The sequence below is a fragment of the Nycticebus coucang genome, chromosome 8 (genome assembly GCF_027406575.1).
Source record: "Nycticebus coucang isolate mNycCou1 chromosome 8, mNycCou1.pri, whole genome shotgun sequence".
Lineage (NCBI taxonomy): Eukaryota > Metazoa > Chordata > Mammalia > Primates > Lorisidae > Nycticebus > Nycticebus coucang.
In genome coordinates, this window is record NC_069787.1 from 93,728,444 (window position 1) to 93,755,059 (window position 26,616).

Sequence of the window (26,616 nt, forward strand, 5' to 3'; positions counted from 1 at the left end):
ATTTATTTTTTTGTAGAGACAGAGTCTCACTGTACCGCCCTCGGGTAGAGTGCCGTGGCGTCACACGGCTCACAGCAACCTCCAGCTCTTGGGCTTACGCGATTCTCTCGCCTCAGCCTCCCGAGCAGCTGGGACTACAGGCGCCCGCCACAATGCCTGGCTATTTTTTTGTTGCAGTTTGGCCGGGGCTGGGCTTGAACCCATCACCCTGGGTATATGGGGCCGGCGCCCTACTCACTGAGCCACAGGCGCCACCCAATCACTGCCAAACTTTATAGTATAAAGATGACTTTTTTTTTTTGAGACAGAGACTATGTCACCTTGGGTAGAGTGTCTTGGTGTCATCATAGCTCATAGCAATCTCAAATTCTTGGGTTCAAGCAATCCTCCTGCCTCAGTCACCTGAGTAGCTGGGAGCACACACCACCACACTGGGCCAGTGTTTCTATTTTTGGTAGAGACAGGGTATCACTCTTGCTTAGGCTGGTCTTGAACTTGTGAGTTCAAGCTATCCACTTGCTTTGGCCTCCCAGAGTGCTAGGATTATAGGTGTAAGCCAGACATGGTGCCTTACACCTATAATTCCAGCACTTTGGGAAGCTGAGGAGGGAGGATTGCTTGAGCTCAGGAGTTCAAGGCTGCAATGAGCTATGATGGAGCCACTGCATTTCAGCATGGGTGACAGAGTGGGACCCAATCTCTTTTTTTTTTCTTTTGTTGAGACAGAGTCTATGTTGCTCTTGGTAGAGTGCCGTAGTGTCATAGCTCACAGCAACCTCAATCTCTTGGACTTAAGCAATTTTTTTGCCTCAGCCTCCCAAGTAGCTGGGACTATAGGTGCCCACCACCACATCTGGCTATTGTTGTTGTTGTTGTCATTGCTATTTACCAGGCCTGGGCCAGGTTCGAACCCACCAGCCATGGTGTATGTGGCTGGTGCCCTCCACTGAGCTACGGGCGCAGAGCCGGGGCCCAATTTCTTAAAAAAAAAAAAAAAAAAAAAAAACTGGTTCAGTGCAGTACACCTATAATTCTAGCCCTGTGGGAGACCGAAGTGGGTTGATGGCTTGACCTCAGGAGTTCTAGACCAGCCTGAGCAAGAGCAAGACCCTGTCTCTAAAAATAGTCAAGTATTGTGGTGGATGCCTATAATCCCAGCTACTCAGGGAGGCTGAGGCAAGAAAATTGCTTGAGCCCAAGAGTTTGAGGTTGCTCTGACCTATCATGATGCCACTGCACTCTACTGAGGGTGACAGAGTCAGACTCTGTCTCCAAAAAAATAATAATAATCATCATCATAAAGTAGAACAGGGAGGGACATCACATGCTTGTGTGGCTAGACAACTTATTTTACAAAAAAGCAACAGCAGCCCAGGGAGAGAAGAGCACCATGACCAAGTAACAGACACTGAATTTAATCATCCTTAAAATGTGAACCTAGGGCTGCTATGCATGAGTCTGGGAACTTGGAGGATAAACTCCATCGTTCTTGGAGGAAAGGTCCACGAATCCCCTAGTGGATCTCAGTACCATTTCTGCTGATAATTCCTGGGGTTTAAACACTCAGAAATGTCTGTGCCTGGTCAGATTTGTTCAACGAAAAAAATGAGTTTAGTCAAACTACTTTTTTTTTTTTTTGAGAGAGTCTCATTTTCTCACTCTTGGTAGAGTGCTATGGCATCATAGCTCACAACAACCTCAAACTCTTGGGCTCAAGAGATCCTCTTGCCTCCACCTCCTGAATAGCTGGGCCTACAGGCGCCCATCACAACGCCTAGCTACCCTGTTTCCCCGAAAATAAGACATCCTCTAAAAATAAGACCTACTTATAGGAAAGATAAGACATCCCCTGAAAATAAGACCTAGCGCATCTTTGGGAGCACACCTTAAAATAAGACACTGTCTTATTTTCGGGGAAACAGGGTAGTTTTTCTATGTTTAGTATAGAGACAGGGTCTCACTCTTGCTCAGGCTGCTTTCAAACTCCTGAGCTCAAGCAATCCACCTGCCTCGGCCTCCCAGAGTGCTAGGATTACAGGTATGAGCCATCATGTCCAGCCTAATTTTTTTTTTTATTTTTTGTATTTCTAGTACTGACAGGGTCTTGTTCTTGCTCAAGCTGGTCTTGAACTCCTGAGCTCAAAGGATCCTCCTGCTTTGGCCTCCTAGAGGGTTAGGATTATAGAAGTAAGCCATATTTAATTGCTAAAGCCTTGAAAGACGATCAGTTTACCTTTGAGAGGGTTTCAGCTATGAGTTTCTCAGGCATAGATGGGTGTTTCAGATATTCTCACCACCTTGCCCCTTGGTATAGGCAGGAGTCTTTGTCTGAATGAAGGACCAAAGTGGAACATGACTTTACTATAGAATGAGCTTCCTTTGGCTACCTGGAAAGAAATTATAATATTCTCGAGGGACTTTACCTAACAATTTCAATCAGTGTAACCTGGCTTATTGTACTCTCAATGAATCCCCAACAATAAAAAAAAAAAGAAATTATAACATTCTCGGTAGTTCTGGTTAATAGGCATATTACAGAGAAGGAAATGCTGCCTGTAAGTAATACTGTCAGATGTATTCTGTTGGATTTCATTGTTGAGTTCATCTCCTCAGCTAGGGATATGTACATTGAATACTGTTTTGTTTGTTTTATTTTGAGACAGAGTCTTACTTTGTTGCCCTCAGTAGAGTGCCATGGTGTCACAGCTCACAGCAACCTCCAACTCTTGGGCCTAGGCGATTCTCTTGCCTCAGCCTCCCGAGTAGCTGGGCCTACAGCACCTGCCACAATGCGGGGCTATTTTTTGCTGAAGTTGTCATTGTTGTTTAGCTGGCCTGGGCCAGTTTTGATCCCACCAGCTTTGATGCATGTGGCTGGCGCTGTAACCACTGTGCTATGGGTGCCGAGCCTATATTGGATATTTTTGCACATCATCCCCAACAATTCAACTAACATGTTGTGATTGTTAATTTTATGTGTTAAGGGGCCAGACGTGGTAGCTCACACCTGTAATCCTAGCACTCTGGGAGGCCAACGAGGGTGGCTTGCTTTTTTGCTCAGAAGTTTTGAGACCAGCCTAAGACAGAGTGAAACTCTGTCTCTAAAGAGCCCGGTGTCTTGGCAGGTGTCTGTAGTACCAGTTATTTGTGAAGCTGAGGCGAGAGAATTGCTTGAGCACAAGAGTTTGAGCTTGCTGTGAGCTATGATGCCATGACAGTCTACTGGGGGTGACAAAGTGCTCAAAAAAAAAAAAAAAAAAAAATTTTTTTTTTATGTGTTACTTTCTGGGACATAGGGTACCAAGATATTTGGCTAAACATTATTCTAGGTCAGTGGTTCTCAACCTGTGGTGTGCAACCCACAGGAACTGTATTAAAGGGCTGAGGCATTAGGAAAGTTGAGAACCACTGTTCTAGGTGTTTCTTTGAAGATGTTTTTAGATGAGACTAACATTTAATGTGGATGAGCCCCATTCTATCAGCTGAAAGCCTAAATAGCATAAAAGGGGTGATCCTTCCCCAAGGAGTTCTCCTTCCTGACAGCCTTTGATCTGGGACGTTGGCTTTCTTCCCGCCTTTGGATTCTACCTGAAACATCAGGTCTTCCTTGGTCATGGCTCAGTGGCCTTTGAACAAGCACTATAACATCGGCTCTCCTGGATTTCAGGTCTTCAGACTTGAAATGGAACTAAATCATCAGCTCTCCTAGGTCTCTAGCTTGCAAAGTCACCCTGCAGATTTTGAGACTTGCCTCCATAATTGTGTGACCCAATCCTTATAATCTCTTTCTTTACATACACGGACATACATACACATACATATACATATACACAAACACTCCACTTCTCTGGAAAACCCTGACTAGTATATACGCTCAGGTCTTGTTCTGGATTTTCTTTTATTTATTTATTTATTTATTTTTTTATTAAATCATAGCTGTGTACATTGATATGATCATGGGGCATCACACACTTGCTTCATGAAGGCTATGTCAACCAGTGTGATGAAAATGTGTCAAACGGATTTTCAAAGGTTCATACCTGAATCCCAATAGTGTATCTGCCAGATGAGTGCTATGATGGCCTGGAGCCCTGAAATGACAGGGCAAAGATATGACTGTACCAGAAAGTGATTTGTCAGCCTTTATTAATCAAGAGTGAAGCCAAGCCCTAGAGTTTCCTTTTAAAAAACCCAACTTTGTTTATGGCAAACAATGATTTAATTCTTAATGACTTTAATTATATGTTCAAAACCACAGAGCAAGAATTGATCACTTTCCAATCACTTATTCTTCTAAGATTAAAATACAAGTGTAAAACAATTAAAGTAAGATTTACCCCAATGATTTAAAAAAAAACAATTCCAATTGAGAGACACTTTAAACGCCATGTGTAGAACTCAGGAACAAACGAAGACCTAAAAACATTTTTACCTTTGAGGTAGCACAATAATGCTGAATTAGAGTTCTTTTTATTACAGTGAGCTTAAAAAAACAATAAGGAATCTATTATTTGCTCAAGGTGGGCTAAATGATTTTATGTAAATACCCCATGAGGTTAGTGACAGTTTTCGTCCTGTGTTTTCTTTTTTAAAGTAGAAAGATAGCCCTGCAGTATGTAAAAGGAAACCCATGGGAAGACTGCTTCCCATAAAATAGACGTTAGAATCATAGAGGAACATCAGCAGTCAAGACAAGAGGAACAAGAGGTAATCGTAGTGAAAAACCAAAACAATTTGTATCTTGGCAAGATTGGTTTACAAGAGCATGTCAGGAACAAAAATTCCATTATCAGCCAACTGAAAACAAAAGATACGACATTCATGTGTCTTTTTCCTTTTTCTTTGTGCAAAATATTCTTTCACTTTTTCTAAATGAGAGAGGATTGTTTGTATATGACACAACATGACTGTGCGCTCAGGGTGCTGTAAGTGCCAGTGGCACCTCTCACTGACTACTCCACCATTGTGAGCAGAGAATCCAAGCAGTCAGAGGATGAACATAACTTCTTCTGGCTGGAGAACCATTTGTTCCACTTTGCTGCTGAATTCACTCATTCAATTGCTCAAAGTAAAGCTCTACTCTGATTTCTGAGAATCTACAGTAATACAACACAATTATATGTGAAAACTTTTGACTAAGAGGACAAAAGTCCACGCAATCCTTCCTTCAGAGAATTCAACCAAGAGAATAGAGGGTAAGATAAGCTGGGGACCAAAAGGAAGGACAATATTGCAGACTGGACTTCAAGGCTCTCAGGAATATTCTCTACTCTATAAAATCAACAGCAAAGCCACAAAAGAGGACATGAAGTTCTAATCCATAGAAAAGAACAACATGAAACAGTTAACAGAGGGATCTCTTCCCCAAACACTCTCCTCCCTACTAGGCTCAACTATCAGTGCAGGGCTTTCCTGATGTGGGCAACGTGGACACCACAGCCCTGAGTCAAACTTGGTTTGTCACCTTTGATTTGCCACTCTGCAAGAACAATTGGAATACTGCCATGTCCTGGCACTGTGGTAACGGCTATGTCCTATTTCATACATACTGGTCTCTTTAAAGTCTCCTTTCCTCAATTAAATGTTCTCAGAGGCCCTATATGCAGTGAGGGTCTGGACTGATGATTCATATGTCAACCAGTAGTTAGAGCAGGAGGACTTAAACCTGATCAATGCTGTTCTGTAAAACAGTAACCATTAGTGAGTCAGGGGTGTCAAGGAGGTCTCTGTGAAGGGAAAGACTAGACTGGGATGTGTGAGGGCAGTCTGAGAAGGCCTATCCCTAGCAGTGTGCAGGAGTGACTCTGGCACAGAATTCACAGCCAACCCTAAATAATGCTGGCATGGGGAGGGGAAGGAGGCATCCTTCAGTGTTCAAAGTTCTCATGAGGGCTGGAGCTAGACCTTTATGTCACTCCTGAAGCCCAATGTACCTTTCCAAGAAACGGGTACAGTTCTTGTCTGTTAAAATGCAAAAACTGCTTTCTGAATTTACTGAATAAAGCAACACCATAGAAAAGAAGAACCTCAAGAAAATGTGGGGCCAGGCACAGTGCCTATAATCCTAGCACTCTGTGAGGTGAAGATGGGAGGACTGCAAGAGTTTGAGACCACGCTAAGACTAAGACCCTATCTTTACCAAAAAAAAAGAAAAATTAGCTGAGTGTGGTGGCGTGAGCCTGTAGTCCCAGCTACTTGGGAGGCTGAGGCAGGAGGATTACTTAAGTCCAGGAGTTTGAGGTTGCAGTGAGCTATGATAACACCACTGTATTCTACCAAGTGTGATAGAGTAAGACTCTGTCTTTAAAATAAAGAAAAGAAAAAAGAGAAAAAAAAAAGACAAGAAAAAAGAGAAAGAAGGAAAAAGGAAGAAAAGAAAAAAAAAAAAAAAAAAAAAAAGAGGCCGGTTGCCATGGCTCATGCCTGTAATCCCAGCATTTGGGAGGCTAAGGTGGGTGGATTGCCTGAACTCACAGGTTTGAGACCAGCCTAAGCTACAGCGAGACCTCATCTCTAAAAATAGCAGGGCATTGTGGTGGGTGCCTGTAGTCCCAGCTACTTCAGAGGCCAAGGCAAGAGAATTGCTTAAGCCCAGGAGTTTGAAGTTGCTGTGAGCTATGACACCATAGCACTCTACCAAGGGTGACAAAGTGAGACTCTGTCTCAAAAAAAAAAGAAAGGAAAGAAAAGAAAAGAAAAGAAAAACATGTGATCACCACATGTACCACAAGGGCTTTACCAGTGCTAGCTGCTTGTTTTGGGATATTAGGTATAAACTTTCTTAATTCTGCAAGTTGCAATGCAGGCTATCTAGGGCTGTCTCAAAAGAGTCCTTTTGCTGTCACTTCCTGGAACATAAGACAAAAAGGAATAATTATTAAGGTTCTGATGGGTTATCCACTTTGGGAATCTCTAAGCTACACTGTCCATGGCAAAAGCAGAGAGCCTAGCTTATGTTGACAGTGGAAGGTAACTGTATGGGCTCCATCATTATCAATAACAGGAATGACTCAAACCCCAGCATAGAATCTCTTAGGGATTCATTGAGTTATATCAATTAAAAATAAAGAAAAAAGCATACTAGAAAGGTCCTCTAAATTTAACATAAACTTGGCCACGAAACTTTATGCAAATTCCACACTGCTTCCTAGTAGCCCTTACAGCATCAGATTCTAAGTCATTCTCCAGGAAAAAAAAATTTCATACTGGGCTCGGCGCCTGTGGCTCAAGCGGCTAAGGCGCCAGCCACATACACCTAAGCTGGTGGGTTCGAATCCAGCCCGGGCCCACCAAACAACAATGATGGCTGCAGCCCAAAAGTAGCTAGGCATTGTGGTGGGTGCCATAAGTGCCAGCTACTTGGGAGGCGGAGGCATGAGAATCGCTTGAGCCCAGGTGTTGGAGGTTGCTGTGAGCTGTGATGCCATAGCGCTCTACCCAGGGTGACAGCTTGAGGCTCTGTCTCAAAAAAAAAAAAAAAAAAAAAATTTCATACTGAAACATATCTTATTAGGAAAATTCATCAGAATTCTATCTGATATAAATAAAAGGTTAAAAAAGTTTTAAATACAAACTAAATTACCTTCTTCTGGGATTAACAATTGGAACCCCAAATATCTCAACATCTTAACTAGAAAGGCATTCACAGTAATTCTATAAAATTGTAAATGATGCCAATTTTTGAAAACAGAGTTGTTGATCTGTAGGATGAATGCCTGAGTTAGATAACAGGCTCCCTAAATATGAATATGTCCAAGTGGAATTCCCTAAAGAGAGAAATAAAAAAATTTCTCTAATTAAAAAAAAATAGCTTCTTTTTTATTTTTGAGACAGAGTCTATGTCGCCCTTGGTAGAGTGCTGTGGTGTCACAGCTTGCAGCAACCTCAAACTCTTGGGCTTAGTGAGCCTCTTGCCTCAGCTTCCCAAGTAACTGGGACTACAGGCACCCGCCACAATGCCCGGCTATGCTTCTTTCTTCCATTATCTTTTTTTTTTTTTTTTTTTAATTTGGCCGGGGCTGGGTTTGAACCCGCCACCTCCGGCATATGGGACCGGCGCCTTACCTGCTGAGCCACAGGCGCCGCCCAAAGTGTTCCATTATCTTTTTTTTTTTTTTTTTTTGTAGAGACAGTCTCACTGTACCGCCCTCGGGTAGAGTGCCGTGGCGTCACACGGCTCACAGCAACCTCTAACTCTTGGGCTTACGCGATTCTCTTGCCTCAGCCTCCCTAGCAGCTGGGACTACAGGCACCCGCCACAAGGCCCGGCTATTTTTTGGTTGCAGTTTGGCCGGGGCTAGGTTTGAACCCGCCACCCTCGCCATATGGGGCTGGCGCCCTACTCACTGAGCCACAGGCGCCGCCCTCTTTCTTTAGAGTTTAAATATTGATGGATTCAATGGCAAAGCTATGCAACAACTCTGGAGTGGAAGGAAAGGGCTCTCTTTGTGGTATAAGCTCTTGCCAGCACACTGCCATTAGCAGGTGGGGGCAACTGGAAACAAATGGCAGGAGTTGCCCAGGGAAGTATTTGCATCAGATCAAGTGATGACAACCTTCCTCACTCTGGCTCCTTCTAAATGGATAGCAATCATACAAACTGCACAGAGGTTAAACACACCCAAACCTACCAAAACAAATTAAAAAACAAAACCTCCAACCCAGAAAACCTTTCCTGGATTTCTACTACAGATAATATGTACCGAACCCAAATTTTCTGCTCTAATATGGGTCCCACTGACCTAACGGTCTGTTGGGGCACTGACTTACTGGGTCCTGGGCAGGGAGGGTTTTTTACTAAGCATCACTGTGAGCGTGGAGACAGCTATAATGGGTGCAGCTTTCAGTAGACAATACAATGCCACTGGACCACAGAGGCCCATCTCATCTGCCTCCATTTTCCACTGTAAAACCAAAGGCTGAAATTGGGAAAATTATAGACTTTCTCAAAGGACAAATGAGGAGATTGAAGGCTATAACATTCCTTCCTTAGAGAAAGACTGGAAGAGGTGTCTACAGTCATACAACAGATTTCTGCAGACTTTATGGTAACATACAGAAGCAACAGTAGCAGCAGAAGAGGAAAGAAGGATGTTTATACTTTGGACTTTGTATCAGGCACTTAAATTGTTGGAGAGACATGCCATTCTGAACCAAAGATGTGAAAACTGGGTTGGAGGAATCATTACAAGTAGTCTAATAATGGGCTTTCAGAAGCAAAGTGGAGGTGTGGGTTGAACCTCTGTCCATCCTTAATGCTGACTTTCTAGTTTTCTAAATGCCCATAACCACAGCAATAGTAGTGGTGGTGGCAACATCAGGAATGGTTCTGTCATGTCTGTTTTCTGTATATGTTCTGTGGCTGACGGATGTTTTGGTGTCACACTGAGAAGGCTCTAGGGTGTGGCACACCTACTGCCCAGGGTCAATCAGATCCATGCTGGAGCCAAACATCTTCACCAACTGTTCCTCATAGTGTGAGATATTCCTCTTCATGATGTCCATGCAGGGCCCCAGAAGCCTTTCGAATGCTTGTACATCCATAACTGCATTATTAAAAAGAGGTGAGTGAGAGAATGAATTGTTTAAAAATTCAGATAATTTCCATCATGCAAACCTTTTCCTAAATATACCCATTCATGTAAGAGATTAGACTTTGGCATGCTGAGAACCTGGAAAAAAGGTGTTTCTATATGAACTCAGTAGAAGTGGGGCACATAAGTTTAAGACTTTGTAGAGTCCAGCAGTACCTGGCTTCCCTGTGCCCCCACAGAGACATCTGACTCTATTACTGTTGTTTTCCTATAACCAGAGGCCCTACAAGACTGTGCTGCTTATAGGCTCAGAAATGCTCAGGCAGTGCTCTGAAATGTTTGCTAAAAGAATATATTCACTGGCTCAACGCCCGCAGCTCAGTAGTTAGGGCACCAGCCACATTCACTGGGGCTGGCAGGTTTGAACCTGGCCAGGGCCTGCTAAAATAACAATAACAACAACAACAACAACCACAATAAAATAGCCGGGTGTTGTGGTAGGCACCTGTAGTCTCAGCTAATTGGGAGGCTGAGGAAAGACAATTGCTTAAGCCCAAGAATTTGAGGTTACTGTGAGCAATGATGCCATTGCACTTTACTGAGGGTGACATAGGAAGACTCTGTCTCAAAAAAAAATACATTCACCCATCTATGGATGATCACATTAACAGTTCAGGCTGAGATATGAGTGAGAGCTGATGGAGCAAGTCAAGGCTTTGTTTATGGGAAAAATATAATACTGCAAGTTTGAAAAAAAAAATATTAATGCATAAATAATTTTTCTTACCTAAGCATTTGACATCTCCAACCGCATAAGCAGAAGCAGCTCTGGGTTTGTTTGTGACCAGTGCAAGCTCTCCAAAGTACTGCCCCTTATGACAGCGGGCAATCTCAACTTCTAGGTTCCCACCGTCCTTGTTTGTTTTAGTCTACAGTAGATAAAGAAGATGACCTGGGTTGACTTCAAGATCACAGCTGGTCATGTCCATTTGCTTACTTTTGTATTCCCTTCTCAGTATACTCAACAGGAATTCACTTTACAAAAACTCTAAATGTATCATGTAAACTCTACTAGACTAATCTCAGTGGTCTTGCTTAATCAGAGGAGCAGGAGTTGGCTTTTACCAGGGACACTATCTGAGTCCTAACATCTTTCAAATAATGGCTAAGTATCAAGAGGCAAGGTGCAGACTTTTTTGTTTTGAGACAGAGTCTCACTCTGTTGCCTTGGGTCGAGTGCTGTAGCATCACAGCTCACAGCAACCTCAAACTCTCGGGCTCAAGTGATCCTCTTGCCTCAGCCTCCTGAGTAGCTGGGATTACAGGGCATAGACTATTTTCTGTGGAAGATTATATATTCTCCTTCTGGGATATGTTGACTTTTCAGGCACAGTAGAAAAGAGAAAGTCCTTTGCTAATTTTTCCTAAATTATGACAATGCTTATAAACCACAACCCTGGGCTATTCTTTCTGATTTGAGATTGTGCTTTTCTTGGACAACACCTAATAGTGACAAAATTTCTTTTTAAGTACCATCTGTACCTTAAGTTAGTGGTTCCCCTCACCTCTGCCTATTTTTTTTGGAAGAAAAGTTAAGTAACTAAAGTTTTTAAATAATATACATTGTATGTAGTATCTAGAGTTTCTTTTTGTTAAACAAATCCATCCTCTAAATAATAATTTAAGCAAAAATTATTTAGAATTTGTTAGTAAGAATAGAATTAGTCTCAATTTCTATCTTTATTTCTCTTTTTCTTTGAGACAGAGTCTCACTATGTCTCCCCTGGTAGAGTGCCGTGACGTTACAGCTCACAGCAACCTCTAACTCTTGGGCTTAAGCCATTCTCTTGCCTCAGCCTCCTCAAGTAGCTGGGACTATGGGTGCCCGCCACAACACCCAGCTATTTTGTTGTTGTTGTTGTTACAGTTGTCATTGTTGTTTAGCTGGCCTGGGCTAGGTTTGAACCCGCCAGCCTTGGTGTATGTAGCTGACGCTGTAACCACTGTGCTACGGGCACAGAGCCTCAATTTCTTTTTCTTTTTCTTTCTTTCTTTCTTTATTTATTTTGTAGACAGAGTCTGAAGTTCTCTCCTTGGGTAGAGTGCCATGGCATCATGGCTCACAGCAACCTCCAACTCTTGGGACCAAGTGATCCTCTTGCCTCAGTTTTTCTATTTTTAGTAAAGACAGGGTCTCACTTTTGCTCAGGCTGGTCTCGAACTCCTGAGCTCAAGCAATCCACCTCGGCCTCCCAGAATGCTAGGATTACACGCGTGAGCCTCCGTGCCCGGTTAGTCTCAATTTCTAAGAACCAATTTAAGTTAGAGGCAGAGGCTTGGCATCCGTAGCCCAGTGGTTAGGGTGCTGGCCACATGCACCGGGGCTGGTGGGTTCGAACCCAGCCAGGGTCTGCTAAACAACAATGACAACAATAACAACAACAACAAAAATAGCCATTGTGGTGGGCACCTGTAGTCCCAGCTACTGGGAGGCTGAGGCAAGAGAACTGCTTAAGCCCAAGAGTTGGAGGTTGCTGTGAGCTGTGATCCTACAGCACTCTACGGAAGGTGACATAGTGAGACTGTCTCAAAAAAAAAAATAGAGGCAGAAAGAGAATCCTTTTTTTCTTTTTGAAGGTCAATTTTAAAAATAAGTAAAACTGCTTCAACACTAGCTTACATGGTTTGACTTTTCCTCTTTCTACATTTCTGAAACCTAAGCCAACTTTCTCTTTCCAATTTCTATAGCATTCTCTGGGACTGCAGACAACATTTGTGCCACTTAGTCCCTTCTCTAGAGTAGCACTTACCACACTGAAACACACTCACCAGCTCTCTTACAATGCAGGTTTTTGTACAACACAGACTCTGACTCAGTAGATGTGGGATACAGTCCAAGCCTCTGAATTTCTGACAAATCCCCCACTCCCCACCCCAGCGCCATGCTGCTGCTCTTCTACACACCTAGCACTATGCTGTGATCACAGTAGGCTTAAATGAATGAGAAATGTATGAAACTATAAGTAAAACAATACGGAAGTTTCAAACTATCATTTCATGTGAAACAACAGCTCTATTTTTAATAAAGAAGCTATCTTATAAACAGTAATATTTTTCTTTCTTCCTCCATATTAACTTTTACTAAACATATATGAAGGAAGGAAGGGAAGGAGGAAAAATAAAAAGAGGGAGGGAAATCTGGTTATGATGAATTTACTAGCAAGTAGCCCTATCCCTCCTACTTAAAGGTTTTCATTGTTCTAGGTCACCTCATTCATCAATGACCATAATAATTGTCCTCCTACAGGACTCCCTAGCAGCACTCTAAAAAGGAAGCTTTTATTATATTTAACCCATATTTATGTTTTTATTATATAATTCCCCTATTTTCTATTAGGGGTTTTATCTTTTTCTCATTTATTTATAGGCCAATATTCCTTACATCATTAATTACATAACAGACAAAGGCAGTAGGAACAAGAATATACTAAACCTCTATCAGTGGGTAAGTCTTTGCCAGTCACATACCTCATATAACAATGATAGTTTGGTGCACTAAATATACTTCACATTATTAAAGTCAACAGTTACTTTCCACAAATATATACCTGGCACTTGGCTCTTGACTGGCATAAGACACACCATCATATAAACTCACCTTGCTTTTAAGCAAAATGCTCACTTCACCAGACTCTATGATGTAAAAGCTATCAGCCTTTTCACCCTGAAAAAGAGGAGGTCAGGTCAGAGGCATACATAGTGTTTAGGGGAAATACAGAAATAGGTGTTTTCTCACTGCATAAGCTCTGCTTTGTATTTATTTTCCAACTCTATAAATGAATTAAAAGCTAACAAATTCAGAACAAAATACAAGGATCCTGATCACTAGGGACATCAACCCAACTAAAGCTAATACAGTTCCCATCTCTTTCTTTAACATGGAATATTCAGATTATCTCCATGAATATGCTAGGTTGCCAACTGCACAGAAGATTGCTTTTCTGATTACTCATGTTGGTCTGCTACTGAAACCTCTGGCAGGGACAGTAGCCAAGCCTGCGGCAGACAGTGTGAAGGTGACTCCTGGCTACCTTCTGGAGTATGGCGTCTGGGGATAATCTTGACCATCATACACAGCCCTCAACAGGACAGCATAGATCTAGAAGGCTCTGCTTTGGTGAGGGGGGTGCTATGATGTTACCTTTATGAGCCTCAGGCTTTTCCTTTGCTTGTTTTGATTTTAAACCTGGCTTAAACAATAAGGATAATTCAACAAATAATTTACTAAGTATTTACTATGTGCCAGGCACTGTTCTAGGCATGTGAGATATATCAGTGGACAAAACAAATATCCCTATACTTCCCTTGAAGAACCTATAACTTGAAGTCTGGTAGGGTAAACAAACTAGAAACAATTTAATCATATGCTCTCTTTGCATGTATGTCTTCATTGAGAATCAACCGAGTACTCATAAGGCTTCATGTCCTTTGAACATCAGACAGAGCCCCAAATGGGCACTATATACAGCTGAGGCTGACATTCTTTTTTTTTGTAGAGACAGAGTCTCATTGTACCGCCCTCGGTAGAGTGCCATGGCGTCACATGGCTCACAGCAACCTCTAACTCTTGGGCTTACGCGATTCTCTTGCCTCAGCCTCCGGAGCAGCTGTGACTACAGGCACCCGCCACAATGCCCGGCTATTTTTTTGTTGCAGTTTGGCTGGGGCTGGGCTTTAATCCGCCACCCTCGGCATATGGGGCCGGTGCCCTACTCACTGAGCCAAAGGTGCCGCCCGAGGCTGACATTCTTAAACTAGTCTGGCCCCAGGACATACCACTGCCCCATGTTGTGAGTGAAAGCCAAAGCTTTATAAAGGAGTACTGTGTGTTTCTATGTTGGTATAGTGGGTAGGTGCCCTACACTCAGCAGTGCTAATCACCGCAAAATTCTAGCATTACAGTAACAGCTGCATTATAGAGGCTGACAAAGGAATCATGAAGGAAACTGAGGAGAGCCAGAGGCAGGGTCACCAAGAGGGAGATATACTTTTAGGTATAAGAAGGGAGTCTCATAAACGAAGATGTAGTTAAGAGTGTACAGTGTTGCTGGAAGGTCAAGAATAAGAAAAATTGAAATGCTCAGAAAGATATACTGACCAAAAAGAGGGTGGTGAGTGGCAGGAAAGATCTGTAAAAGTGACAGGTGGTGAAGGATGATGCCTGAGCCCTTTTTGATTTGACAGGTATATAACATTCATAATTTGAAGTGCTCAAATTTCAAAGCTACAGCTTGGGGAATTTTTATATATGTATAAAACTGTAATCACCTCCCACCTAGATCAAAACAGAAAATACTTCCATCTTCCAATAAGGCTCACTCTGGAGTTCTTAGTCAAAATCACCATGAGTAACTACATCTAATTACTGTCCTTACAGATTCATTTTGGCTGTTCCTTAACTTCAAATAAATGGAATCATACACTCTCTTTTGTGTTTGGCTTCTTTTAATCCACATTATTAGACCACGCTTTGAAAGTTCCCGGTTATAAAAGGAATATTTTTTTTTTTTTTGAGACAGAGTCTTACTCTGTTGCCCTGGGTAGAGTGCCATGATATCACAGCTCACAGCAACCTCAAACTTGGGCTTTAAGCAATCCTCTTGTCTCAGGCTTGAGAGCAGCTGGGACTATAGGCACATGCCATGAGGCCTATAGTTCTTCTATTTTTGATAGAGATGTGATCTCACTAGGCCCCTAGTTTTTCTATTTTTTTTTTTTTTAAAGTTTCCATTTATTTTATTTTTTTTGTGGTTTTTGGCCGGGGCTGGGTTTGAACCCGCCACCTCCGGCATATGGGACCAGCGCCCTACTCCTTGAGCCACAGGCGCCGCCCTAGTTTTTCTATTTTTGATAGTGATGTGGTCTCACTCTTGTTCAGGCTGGTCTCAAACTGCTGAGCTCAGGCAATCCACCCACCTGGGCCTCCCAGAGTGCTAGGATTACCAGGTATGAGCCACCATGCCTGGCCTAAGAAAATCTAAATATTTTAACAATTAAAGAAGTATAATCTGTAGTAAAAAATATTTCTATAAACACAATAGTCAGGCACAGTGGCATATGCCTGTAATCCCAGTGCAACGGGAGGCAGCAGTAAGAGGATCACTTGAGCCCAGAAATTTGAGTCTAGTCTGGGGTAACACAGTGTGACTGCCATCTCTGAAAAAGAACAAAATAAAATCTTTCTACACAGAAAACACTGTTAAGTTCCATAAAATATCCAAGAATTTCTAGTTTTATATAAACTTCAGATACTAGAAAGAGAACAGGATTGTAACTTGTTTTATGATTCTAAAATTACCTTGATACTAAATGCTGACAAAGCTAGTATAAGGAAAATTATAAAACAACCATAAAATCTGAACTTATCAGCAAACTGAATTCACAAATGTAAAAAAGGACACTACATAATTACCAATTGGTTTAATCTTAGCAACACAAGGTTGCTTTACCATTTGAAAATCAAATTAATCTATGCAATCACCAAAGATAGTTATAAATTATCTTGTTCATAACAGCTAAAAATCAGAAACACCCCAAATATCCATCAGCAAAGGATATTTATCTAATATAAATTATATTTATATTAGAATACTATATAGCAATGAAAATCAACAAATTATGGCTGTACAATAATGTGAGTGAACAATTGAAATAAAACACAAATAAAAGAATTTCAATTGTAAAAATTAAAAATAAATTCCAAAACTTAGCCATATTGTTTAGTGTTAAAAACTATAAAGAAGGCTCGGCGCCTGTGACTCAAGTGGCTAAGGCGCCAGCCACATACACCTGAGCTGGCGGGTTCAAATCCAGCCGGGACCCGCCAAACAACAATGATGGCTGCAACCAAAAAATTGCCAGGCGTTGGGGTGGGCACCTGTGGTCCCAGCTACTTGGGAGGCAGAGGCAAGAGACTCGCTTGAGCCCAGGAGTTGGAGGTTGCTGTGAGCTGTGATGTCACAGCACTGTAACCCAGGGAGACAGCTTGAGGCTCTGTCTCAAAAAAAAGAAAAGAAAAGAAAAGCATGCTTTGGGTGGTGCCTGGGGCTCAAAGGAGTAGGCCGGTCCCATATACCAGAGGTGGCTGGTTCAAACCGGCTGTCAAAAACTGCAAAAAAAAAAAAAAAAAAAAAAAAAAACTATAAAGAAAAGCAAACACATGCCTATCATAAAAGTCCAGAATAGTGTGGTAGAAGGGGCTATGGCTGGGAAAGAACTCATGGGAGGGGGTGGTTTCTAAGGGGTGAGAATTTATCTCTGAAAATATCAAAGAAATAAGTTTCTGAGTTATAGAATGAACTCTACCTTATAGGATAAGCTCAAATTTCTCTTTAAAGAGCTTTGGCTAAGCTATTCTATTAACAGTGAATAAAAGTTCCTGCTACATCATTTGGAATTATCAGATTCCTGCTCTTTAAGGAATGGTATTAAAGGAAATGAGTATTAAAACAGTTTTGTATTGTGGTTTTTTATTTTCATTTCCTTGATTACTTAATAAACTAAAGCAAATATATATATGTGTGTATATATATGTGTTGTGTGTATGTATGTGTGTGTGTGTGTGTATATATATATATATATATTTTTTTTTTTTTTTTTTGCAGTTTTTGGCCGGGGCTGGGTTTGAACCTGCCACCTCCGGCATACGGGGCCAGTGCCCTACTCCTTTGAGCCACAGGCACTGCCTAAGCAAATATATTTTTAACTAATGTTAAAACTATACATTGAAAATACAATTAGCATTGTGTCATTCTTCCTCTCAAAAACGTTTGAAGGTACTTCTCACAACATTCTCATTAAGTATTCTTAATACAAAAGCATTATTGAGTCTTAGAATAATCTAGAGCTGTGGTTCTCAAAACTTACCTAACATCGAAATCACTTGGCAGTCTTGTTGATACCAAAACCAGACAAAGACAAGGAGAGAAAACTACAGATCAATATCCCTCATGAATAGACATAAAAATCCTTACCAAAATGTTAGCAAGTCAAATCAAGTAATAAATAAAAGGGATAATATATCATGACCAAGTAGGATTCATACTAGGATGTAGGTTTGGTTAGTATTAAAAAAATCAATAAAAGCAATTTACCACATTAACAAATTAAAAATGAAAAGCCAGGTGAATATTTTAATAATGCACCAAAAGCATTTGACAAAATTCAACACCTTTTCATGATAAATACATTCAGCAAACCACAAATTGAAGGGACCTCTCCCAGCCTATTTTTAAGCATTTATTAAAAAAAAAAAAAAACAACCCTATAGCAATCCAAGTAGAGTGGTAAGCACCTGCAGTCCTACTTACTCAGGAGGCACAAGGATCACTTGAGCCCAGAAGTTTTGAGCTGTGGAGCAGTATGATCATACCTGTGAATAGCCACTGCATTTCAACAGCCTGGGCAACATAGTGAGACCCTGTCTCTAAAAAAACAAAACAAAACAACCTAAACCTATAGCTAACATCCTACTTACTGGTTAAAGACTGATTATTTCCCTCTGAAAACGAGCTAAGGATGTCAGCTCTCATCATATCCTACTCAATATTGTACTGAAGGTTCTAGCCAATAAAATAAGACAAAAAATAAAAATATAAAATGTATACAAATTAGAGGGGAAGTAAAATTGCTTTTGTTCACAGGCAAAATAATATTGCATGTAGAAAATCCTGGTTAGGCATGGTGGCTCATGCCTGTAAATCCTAGCATTTTGGGAGGCAAGGCAGAAGGATCGCCTGAACACAGGAGTTTGAGGTTGCAGTGAGCTGTGATGATGCCACTGCACTCCAGCAAGGGTAATAGAATAAGATCCCGACTTAAAAAAAAAAAGGAAAGGAAAGGAAAGAAAACCCAAGGGAAGCTTTAAAAAAGCTACTAGAACTAATAAATGAGTTAAGCAAGATTATAAACTACTACAGGCTTGATATACAAAATTCAATTATATTTCTATATATTAGCAACAATTGGAAATTGAAAAAAAAACCAACTTACAACAGTGTCAAAAATATTAAATACCCAGGGATAAATTTAACAAATATGTCTAAGACCTGAACACTACATCTGAAAACTACAAAACATTATAGAGAGAAATTGAAGAAGACCTAAATAAATGGACATATGTTCTTAAATCTGACTTACTATTAAGATGCCAATTCTCTTCAAACTGATCTATATCATTAGACAAAATCTTAATGAAAAACTTAGTGAGCTTTTTTCCTAGAAATTGAAAAATACTGATTCTAAAATTTATATAGAATAGCAAAAAACAACTAAAAAAAATAACAAACTTAAAGGGTTTATTTCATTTTATGTTTTGAGACAAGAGTCTCACTTTGTTGCCAGGACTAGAGTGCTCCTGGGTTCAAGCAATCCCCCTGCCTTGACCTCCTTAAGTATCTGAGACTACAGGTACACACCACCCTGCCCAGCTAATTTTTCTATTTTAGTAAGGACAGTCTCCTTGTTCAGGTTTGTCTTGAAATTGTGATCTTATGTGTCAGCCTACCAGTGCTAGGATTATAGGGGTAAGCCACTATGCCTGGACTGGAGGGTTTAAATAATGTGATTTCAAGACTTACTATATAAAGCTATTATAATCAAGACAGTATAGCATTGGCATAGAGACAGACATAGATCAGTGCAACAGAAGAGACAAGAAATAGATCCAAACATATATGGCTAATTGATTTTTCAACAATGGTGTCAAGGTAACAGGATAGGATAATCTTTGTAACAAACGGTGCTGGGCCAACTGGCTATCCACATGCAAACTCACACCCTATATACAAATTAATTCAAAATGGACCACAGATTTAAAATAAAAACTAAAACTATGAAAGTCTAGAAATGTACTGCTCAATACGGTAGCCATTAGTCAAATGTGGTTGAGTACTTGAAATGTGACTAGTATAAATTTAGATATGCCATAAATGTATAATATACATTAGAATTGGAAGACATAGTACAAGAAAACTGCAAAAGATCTCAATAATTTTTTTTTATGTCTTAAGCTGTTGAAATGATAATACAAATATACTGGATTAAATAAAATATATCATTAAGTTAACCTTAAAAATTTTTTTTAGGCTTGGCACCCATAGCTCAGTGTTTAGGGCATTAGCACATACACTGGGGATGGTAGGTTTGAACCTGGCCTGGGCCTGCTAAACAACAATGATAACTACAACAAAAAAATAGCTGGGCATTGGGGCGGGCGCCTGTAGTCCCAGCTACTTGGGAGACTGAGGCAAGAGACTCACTTAAGCCCAAGAGTTTGAAGTTGCTGTGAACTGTGATGCCACAGCACTCTACTAAGGGCGACCCAGTGAGACTCTCTCAAAATTTAAAAAAAAAATTTTTTTTAAATTACATACGTGGGTCACATGTTACTTTTACTGAATACTGCTGAAATAGAAGTAACCAGGAAAAAAATCTCACGGATTTTGCAAAGATTTTCTAAAATGGTGCATAAAAAGTATGAACGATACAGATAAAAGATGATAAATAGAACTTGTTGAAACTAAAAATTTTTGCTCTTCAAAAACTACCATTAAAGGCTCAGCGCCTATGGCTCAAGCAGCTAAGGCACCAGCCACACCTGAGCTGGCGGGTTCAAATCCAGCCCAGGCCCACCAAACAACAACAGCTGCAACCAAAAAATAGCCAGGCGTTGTGGCGGGCGCCTGTAGTCCCAGCTACTTGGGAGGTGGAGGCAGGAGAATAGCATGAGCCCAGGAATTGGAGGTTGATGTGAGCTGTGATGCCATAGCATTGGAGGTTGATGTGAGCTGTGATGCCATAGCACTTTACCCAGGGTGACTGCTTGAGGCTCTGTCGCAAAACAAAAACAAAACCAAAAAACCTACCATTAAGAAAATGAAGACAAGTCACAGACAAAGCCTGGGGGAATTATTTACAAGTCAATTGTCTGATAAAAGATATGTATTAAAAATATATAACTAGGCTCAGCGCCTGTGGCTCAAGCGGCTAAGGCGCCAGCCACATACACCTGAGCTAACAGGTTTGAATCCAGCCCGGGCTCACCAAACAACATGATGGCTACAACCAAAAAATAACCAGGTGTTGTGGCGGGTGCCTGTAATCCCAGCTACTTGGGAGGTGGAGGCAAGAGAATTAATTGCTTGAGCCCAGGAGTTGGAGGTTGCTGTGAGCTGTGATGCCACAGCACTCTACCCAGGGCAACAGCTTGGGACTTTGTCTCAAAAAAAAAAAAAAAAAAAAAGAAAAAAAAATTTAACTAGGCAGCACCTGTAGCTTAGTAGGTAGGGAACTGGCCACATACACCAAGGCTGGTGGGTTCAAACCTGACCCAGGCCAGCTAAAACAAGAATGACAACTGTAGGCTCAGCGCCTGTAGCTTAAGCAGCTAAGGTGTCAGCCACATACACCAGAGCTAGAAGGTTCAAATCCAACCTGGGCCCGCCAAACAACAATGACAGCTGCAACCAAAAAATAGCCAGGTGTTGTGGCAGGCACCTGTAGTCCCAGCTACTTGATTGGTTTTTTTTTTTTTTTGGCCAGGGCTGGGTTTGAACCCACACCTCTGGCATATGGGGCTGGTGCCCTACTCCTTTGAGCCACAGGCGCTGCCCGAGTCCCAGCTACTTGGGAGGATGAGGCAAGAGAATCACTCAAACCCAAGAATTTGAGATTGCTGTGAGCTGTGATGCCACAGTACTCTACCCAGGGCTTGAGACTCTGTCTCAAAAAAAAAAAAAAAAAATATATATATATAACTTTTACAATTCGATAATAAGATAATAAACTTAAATTTAAAAAGGGCATGGCTCACACCTGTAATCCCAAAACTGGGATGAAAGGATTGCTTGAGACTAGGAGTTTGAAACATGCCTGGGCAACATAGTGAGACTCTGTCATTATAAAAAAAATTAAAAATCGGGGGCGGCGCCTGTGGCTCAGTGAGTAGGGCGCGGCCCCATATGCCAAGGGTGGCGGGTTCAAACCCAGCCCCAGCCAAACTGCAACAACAACAACAAAAAAAATAGCCGGGCATTGTGGCGAGCGCCTGTAGTCCCTGCTGCTTGGGAGGCCGAGGCAAGAGAATCACGTAAGCCCAAGAGTTAGAGGTTGCTGTGAGCTGTGTGACGCCACGGCACTCTACCCGAGGGAGGTACAGTGAGACTCTGTCTCTACAAAAAAAAAAAAAAAATTAAAAATCAACCAAGTACGGTGGCTTATGCCTGTAGTCCCAGCTACACAGGAGGCTGAGACAGAAGGATTGCTTGAGTCCAGGAGTTCAAGGTTGCAGTGAGCTGTTATCATAAAACACTATACTATAGTCTAGCTTTACAGAGCAAGACCTTGTCTCTAAAAAATAAAAAAAAAAAAAAATAAAATATTAAAAGGGCAAAGATGTGTTTAGATATTTCACCAAAGAAAACATATGGATGGTAAAAAATCAAAGGAAATGCTGCTCGACATCACTAGACATTAAGTAAATGCATATTCAAACCAAAATGTGGCCAGCATGGTGGCTAGCACTCTGGGAGGCCAAGGTGAGAGGGTCACTTGAGCTCGGGAGTTCCAGACCAGTCTGAGCATGATGAGATCCCCATCTCTACATAAAATAGAAATATCACAAGGGTATTCCCAGCTATTTGGAAGGCTAAGACCGGAGGATCTAAGGCCCAGGAGTTAGAGGTTGCAGTGAGTAATGATGACACCAGTTACTCTCCACTCTAGGCAGGGCAACAGAGCAACCCTATCTTAAAAACTAAAGCAAAAACAACCCAAAACAAGTCCAAAATGAGATACTACTTCATACTTACCATAACAGCTAAAATTAAAAAGACTGTCAATACTAAGTGTTGGCAAGGATTCAGAGCAACTAGAATTTCTATACATTGGAGGGAAGGCAAATTAGTATAGTCATTTCCAACAACAGTATGTTCATTTATTGTAAGTAAAGCATATGACTCAGCAATTTCAATACTAGATTTCATCTAACAGTATAAATACATCTACAAAGAGAAGGTGTGGTGGCTCATTCCTGTAATACCAGCACTTTGGGAGGCCAAGGTTAGCCCCAAAAGTTTGAGACCAGCCTGGACAGCACAGCAAGACCTCATCTCTTACAAAATTTTTTTTTTTAGCCACATGTGAAGGTGTGCACCTATAGTCCTAGCTACTCAGGAGGCTGAGGCAAGAGGATCATTTGAGCCCAGGAGTTCCATGTTGTAGTGAGTTATGATCATGTCACTACACCCAAGCCTGGGCAACAGAGTATAAGATCCTTTCTCTTAAAAAACAAACAAACAATATTAGAGCTTTACTCATAATTGCCCAAAGAACTCAAATGTTTCTCAACTGGTGAATGGGAAGACAGATCATATTTCCATACAATGAAATGTTATTTAGCACTAAAAAGGAATTATGTACTGATAAACACAACATGGATAAATCTCAAAAATATTATGCAAGATTAAGAAGCCATACACAAAAGATTACACTTTACATTCTATAAAAAGGAATTTGTACAGTGTTAGAAGACAGATCAGTGGTTTCCAGGGAGGGTACTGATGGCAAATACAAATAAGAAAACTGTTTGGGATGACAGAAATGCTGTTACAAAATTCTTCCAGGTGTAACTAATACATAGTAATTTTATTCTATGTAAAATATACAGCAACAAAGCCAACTAAAATGAACAGAAAGACAAATAAAACAACACACAATTTCTGATTTAGCAGGTCTGGAATGGAGCCTAAGAACTTACATCTATAATAAATTCTAATATTCTCAGATGTTGCTGTTGCTGCTGGTCCTGAGACCTCACTTTGAGAATCCTTGGTATAGCTAGAGGTATTGCCAAAAGAAGTCTACAAAAAGCTGGGTGACATCTTTTTGAGGTTTTTTTTTTTTTTTTTTGCAATTTTGGCCACTGCCAGGCTTGAACCCAACACCCCCAGTATATGGGGCCGGCGCCCTACTCCATGAGCCACAGGCCCTACCCAGCTGGGTGGCATCTTAATCTATGTTCATTCAGTACCACCACCTAGTACTCCTATCTTAAAAAGCACAGATAGCCCAGAAAATACCATGTCTTCTCACATCTAGCGATAATGCTTTCTGAAAACCCAGTGTGAAGGTCTTTTAACTTTTATTTAAAGCACTTCAGGTTCAGAAATTAGTGTTGCCAGTCAAAATCTCCCATTTCTGCAACACAGGCATACATTTTTACCATACCAAGATACCTGCTCTGAAACACAGCTGACAGTGAAATTGTACTTGTCCTTTAAGCCTACTCAAATGCCATTTTCTCCATGACACCGTATATATTGTTTTCTCTGTTCTCACTGTCATTTATATGCTCCATTATAGTGCTTATCATATTTGGTTCTACTTATCCATTTTAATAAATGTTTACAGGAGAATAAAACCAATTTTTAATTAATTATTGACAGTAAGGGCTCCTAGAAAACAAAGACATTCACAGATGTCACATATTTTTGTTAGTCCTTTATCTCTTTCAATGGGAGTATCTTCTTCCCTTTAATGGTATAAGTCTAATAAATCCTTGTGGTTTTGGTGGGGCCAACTCCATCCACAGTTGACCTACGTCTGACCAATCTGAGTTTTTCCTTCTCCTAATCCCAGCACTGGGTTCAAGGATAGACATATCACTAACCTAGACCATCCAGTTATCTTTCTAGGGCTCTTACCAAAACCACAGGCAAAGAAAGCTATGCCACGAAAAGCTCCAACACTATTTATAGCTAATTAAAAATGCAAACTTTATGGGCAAAGAAAATTATTACATAGTACTTGTTATTACAGTCCAGTCCACTGCATTGACTGGACCTTACATTATCCAAAAATAACTTGAGAAAAAGTCACCAAGGAAATACTAGACATCTTACAAATCTGATTGGTACAGTCTTACTAAAGACTCAGTATTCTGATTTGTGTGGGATTAGCCAAAATGATGCCTTTGTTTGCTTCTCAAACATACAGAAAGTCAAGTCCAACCTTCTTCAGGTTTTAACAGCAAGGTATAAAGCTTATTTAGGGTGAAAAGAAAATAATATTCAAAAGAACAAACACTAAAAGCCAAGGAAAAGTGAATGTAGGCAAGAGATCTTCATATGTCAGTGAGATAGACATCAATGGACTTCCGAAGCCCCTGCAGGAAGTACGACCTACTACCTTGCAACAGGAGCTCTCAACAATGGGAGGACACAGAAGTCTTATGAGACAAGTGATGTACTAGACCTTTGTGTGGTGATTTCCAGCAAAGGAGCTGTGTAAGATTTATGCTCACCTGAGTGATTATGCGCTCTCCATCCTTATAAATCTTCTCTCCTATTACATCCACAATTTTCATTCGTTCTGATACCTGAAACAATGAACATACTGACAAATTATAAGAAATTGACATTAATTGAAAATCACAATATCTATACAACATAGAACTCAGAATGGTATAATTTGAAAACCAAACAATAGAATCGTTTTAATAGCTTTTCCCAATCCCCATAAAAAGTCTTACTCTAGACTTTTTACCTCTAGAGATTTAAGAAGGGGCACAGACTCAATAAATGATTCAAACATCTTCCTCTTTTTTGCGTTGTTTTTCACTATGATTCTTCTAAAAGTCAACCGGTCCTACAAGAAATAACATGAAAATTCTAGTGAATGCCTGTGTAAAAGAATGTCTTATGATTCAGTTAATTTGCCATAGCAAATATTAGAGGTCTATGTGGGTTACTGTGTCAATTGAATATTCAATCTCAGAATAATGGATTTAAGAAAAAGACTTGTAGCCTGGGCCAGATATACCCCACATGCTATTGCTTATTATCTACTGCTCAATGGGTGCCACCTATAGGTCATAAAATAAAAAGCTCTGAATCAAACATTAAGTGAGCTTACTGGTACTGCTTAATGTCAAAAGACATCCTACTAAAAAAAAAAGAGAGAAAATAAAATAACATGGTTCCTGATCTCAAGGAGTCAAAATAAAATATGTGAGAATAAAAAGGTTACAGTTGGGCAGCGCCTGTGGCTCAGTGAGTAGGGCGCCGGCCCCATATACCAAGGGTGCAGAGTTCAAACCTGACCCCGACCAAACTGCAACAATAACAACAAAAAAATAGCCGGGCGTTGTAGTCCCAGCTACTCGGGAGTCTGAGGCAAGAAAAAAAATAAAAAAGCTTACAGTTCGTACAGCATATAAAATGTGCTAGGTGAAACTGCAAAAGACAAGTTCCACAGGAATTTTGAGGTGGGATAGGAAGATCACAGTAGGCAAGAATGAACAAAGATAATTTTGTAGCAAAAACATAAATTTGTTTGAGCCTGAAGATTGGGTAGGATTTCAGTTAATGAAGAGAGAGGGGAGGTTACTCAAGATGGAAGGCAGGCATGTGAAAGGTGTACTTTGACCCCAGTAAGTCATGGATTCTGATCATAAGACAGAAAAACAAAGCTATGGCCAGGCACCTCTCAGATATGTGTACACAGTGTGGAGACTGACACTGCCAAGAGAACGTTAATTGCTTAGTCTTCGGCTCCTAAATGGATAAGCAGTTATTTGTGCCTCAGTTAACTATACCTTTCTTGCATATCAGGCTGTCAGGAATGAAGATTTTGTTTTTCAAAGTATACTAATAACATGTTAAAGTCTGGCAGAATAAAAAAACAGCAGCATGGGGGTATAGATATGTTTAGCTTAGGTATTTTAACTTTTTTTTTTGGCATTTAAAAATAGTCTATTTTTATTATACGACAAAAATCTAGAAGGCTCTATGTTGGCTTTCCTGCAATTTTTTTTTTTATTAAATCATAGCTGTGTACATTAATGCAATCACGGGGCACCATACACTGGTTTTATATACCATTTGACATATTTTCATCACACTGGTTAACATACCCTTTCTGGCATTTTCTTAGTTATCGTGTTAAGACATTTATATTCTACATTTAGTAAGTTTCACATGTACCCTTGTAAGATGTACCGTAGGTGTGGTCCCACCAATTACTG

General features: G+C 40.6%; 1 protein-coding gene across 3 annotated transcripts in view; it reads right to left on the reverse strand.

The window, feature by feature from the left end:
- Nucleotides 1-3,891: 3,891 nt before the first annotated feature.
- Nucleotides 3,892-26,616, reverse strand: part of PRKAR2A (protein kinase cAMP-dependent type II regulatory subunit alpha) — a 119,235-nt gene continuing 96,510 nt past the window's right edge. For 2 of the 3 annotated variants that reach the window (XR_008381575.1, XR_008381574.1), the window contains 6 exons: nucleotides 25,137-25,238; nucleotides 24,895-24,969; nucleotides 13,192-13,257; nucleotides 10,321-10,462; nucleotides 7,496-9,545; nucleotides 3,892-7,205 (listed from right to left, as the gene is read on the reverse strand). Coding sequence is in view for 1 of the 3 variants with exons in the window: in XM_053599126.1 (XP_053455101.1) it covers nucleotides 9,412-9,545; nucleotides 10,321-10,462; nucleotides 13,192-13,257; nucleotides 24,895-24,969; nucleotides 25,137-25,238 (519 nt within the window). In the remaining 2 variants the exon portion in view is untranslated. The remainder of the gene's footprint in view (nucleotides 7,206-7,495; nucleotides 9,546-10,320; nucleotides 10,463-13,191; nucleotides 13,258-24,894; nucleotides 24,970-25,136; nucleotides 25,239-26,616) is intronic. The other variant, XM_053599126.1, reaches the window with a different exon arrangement.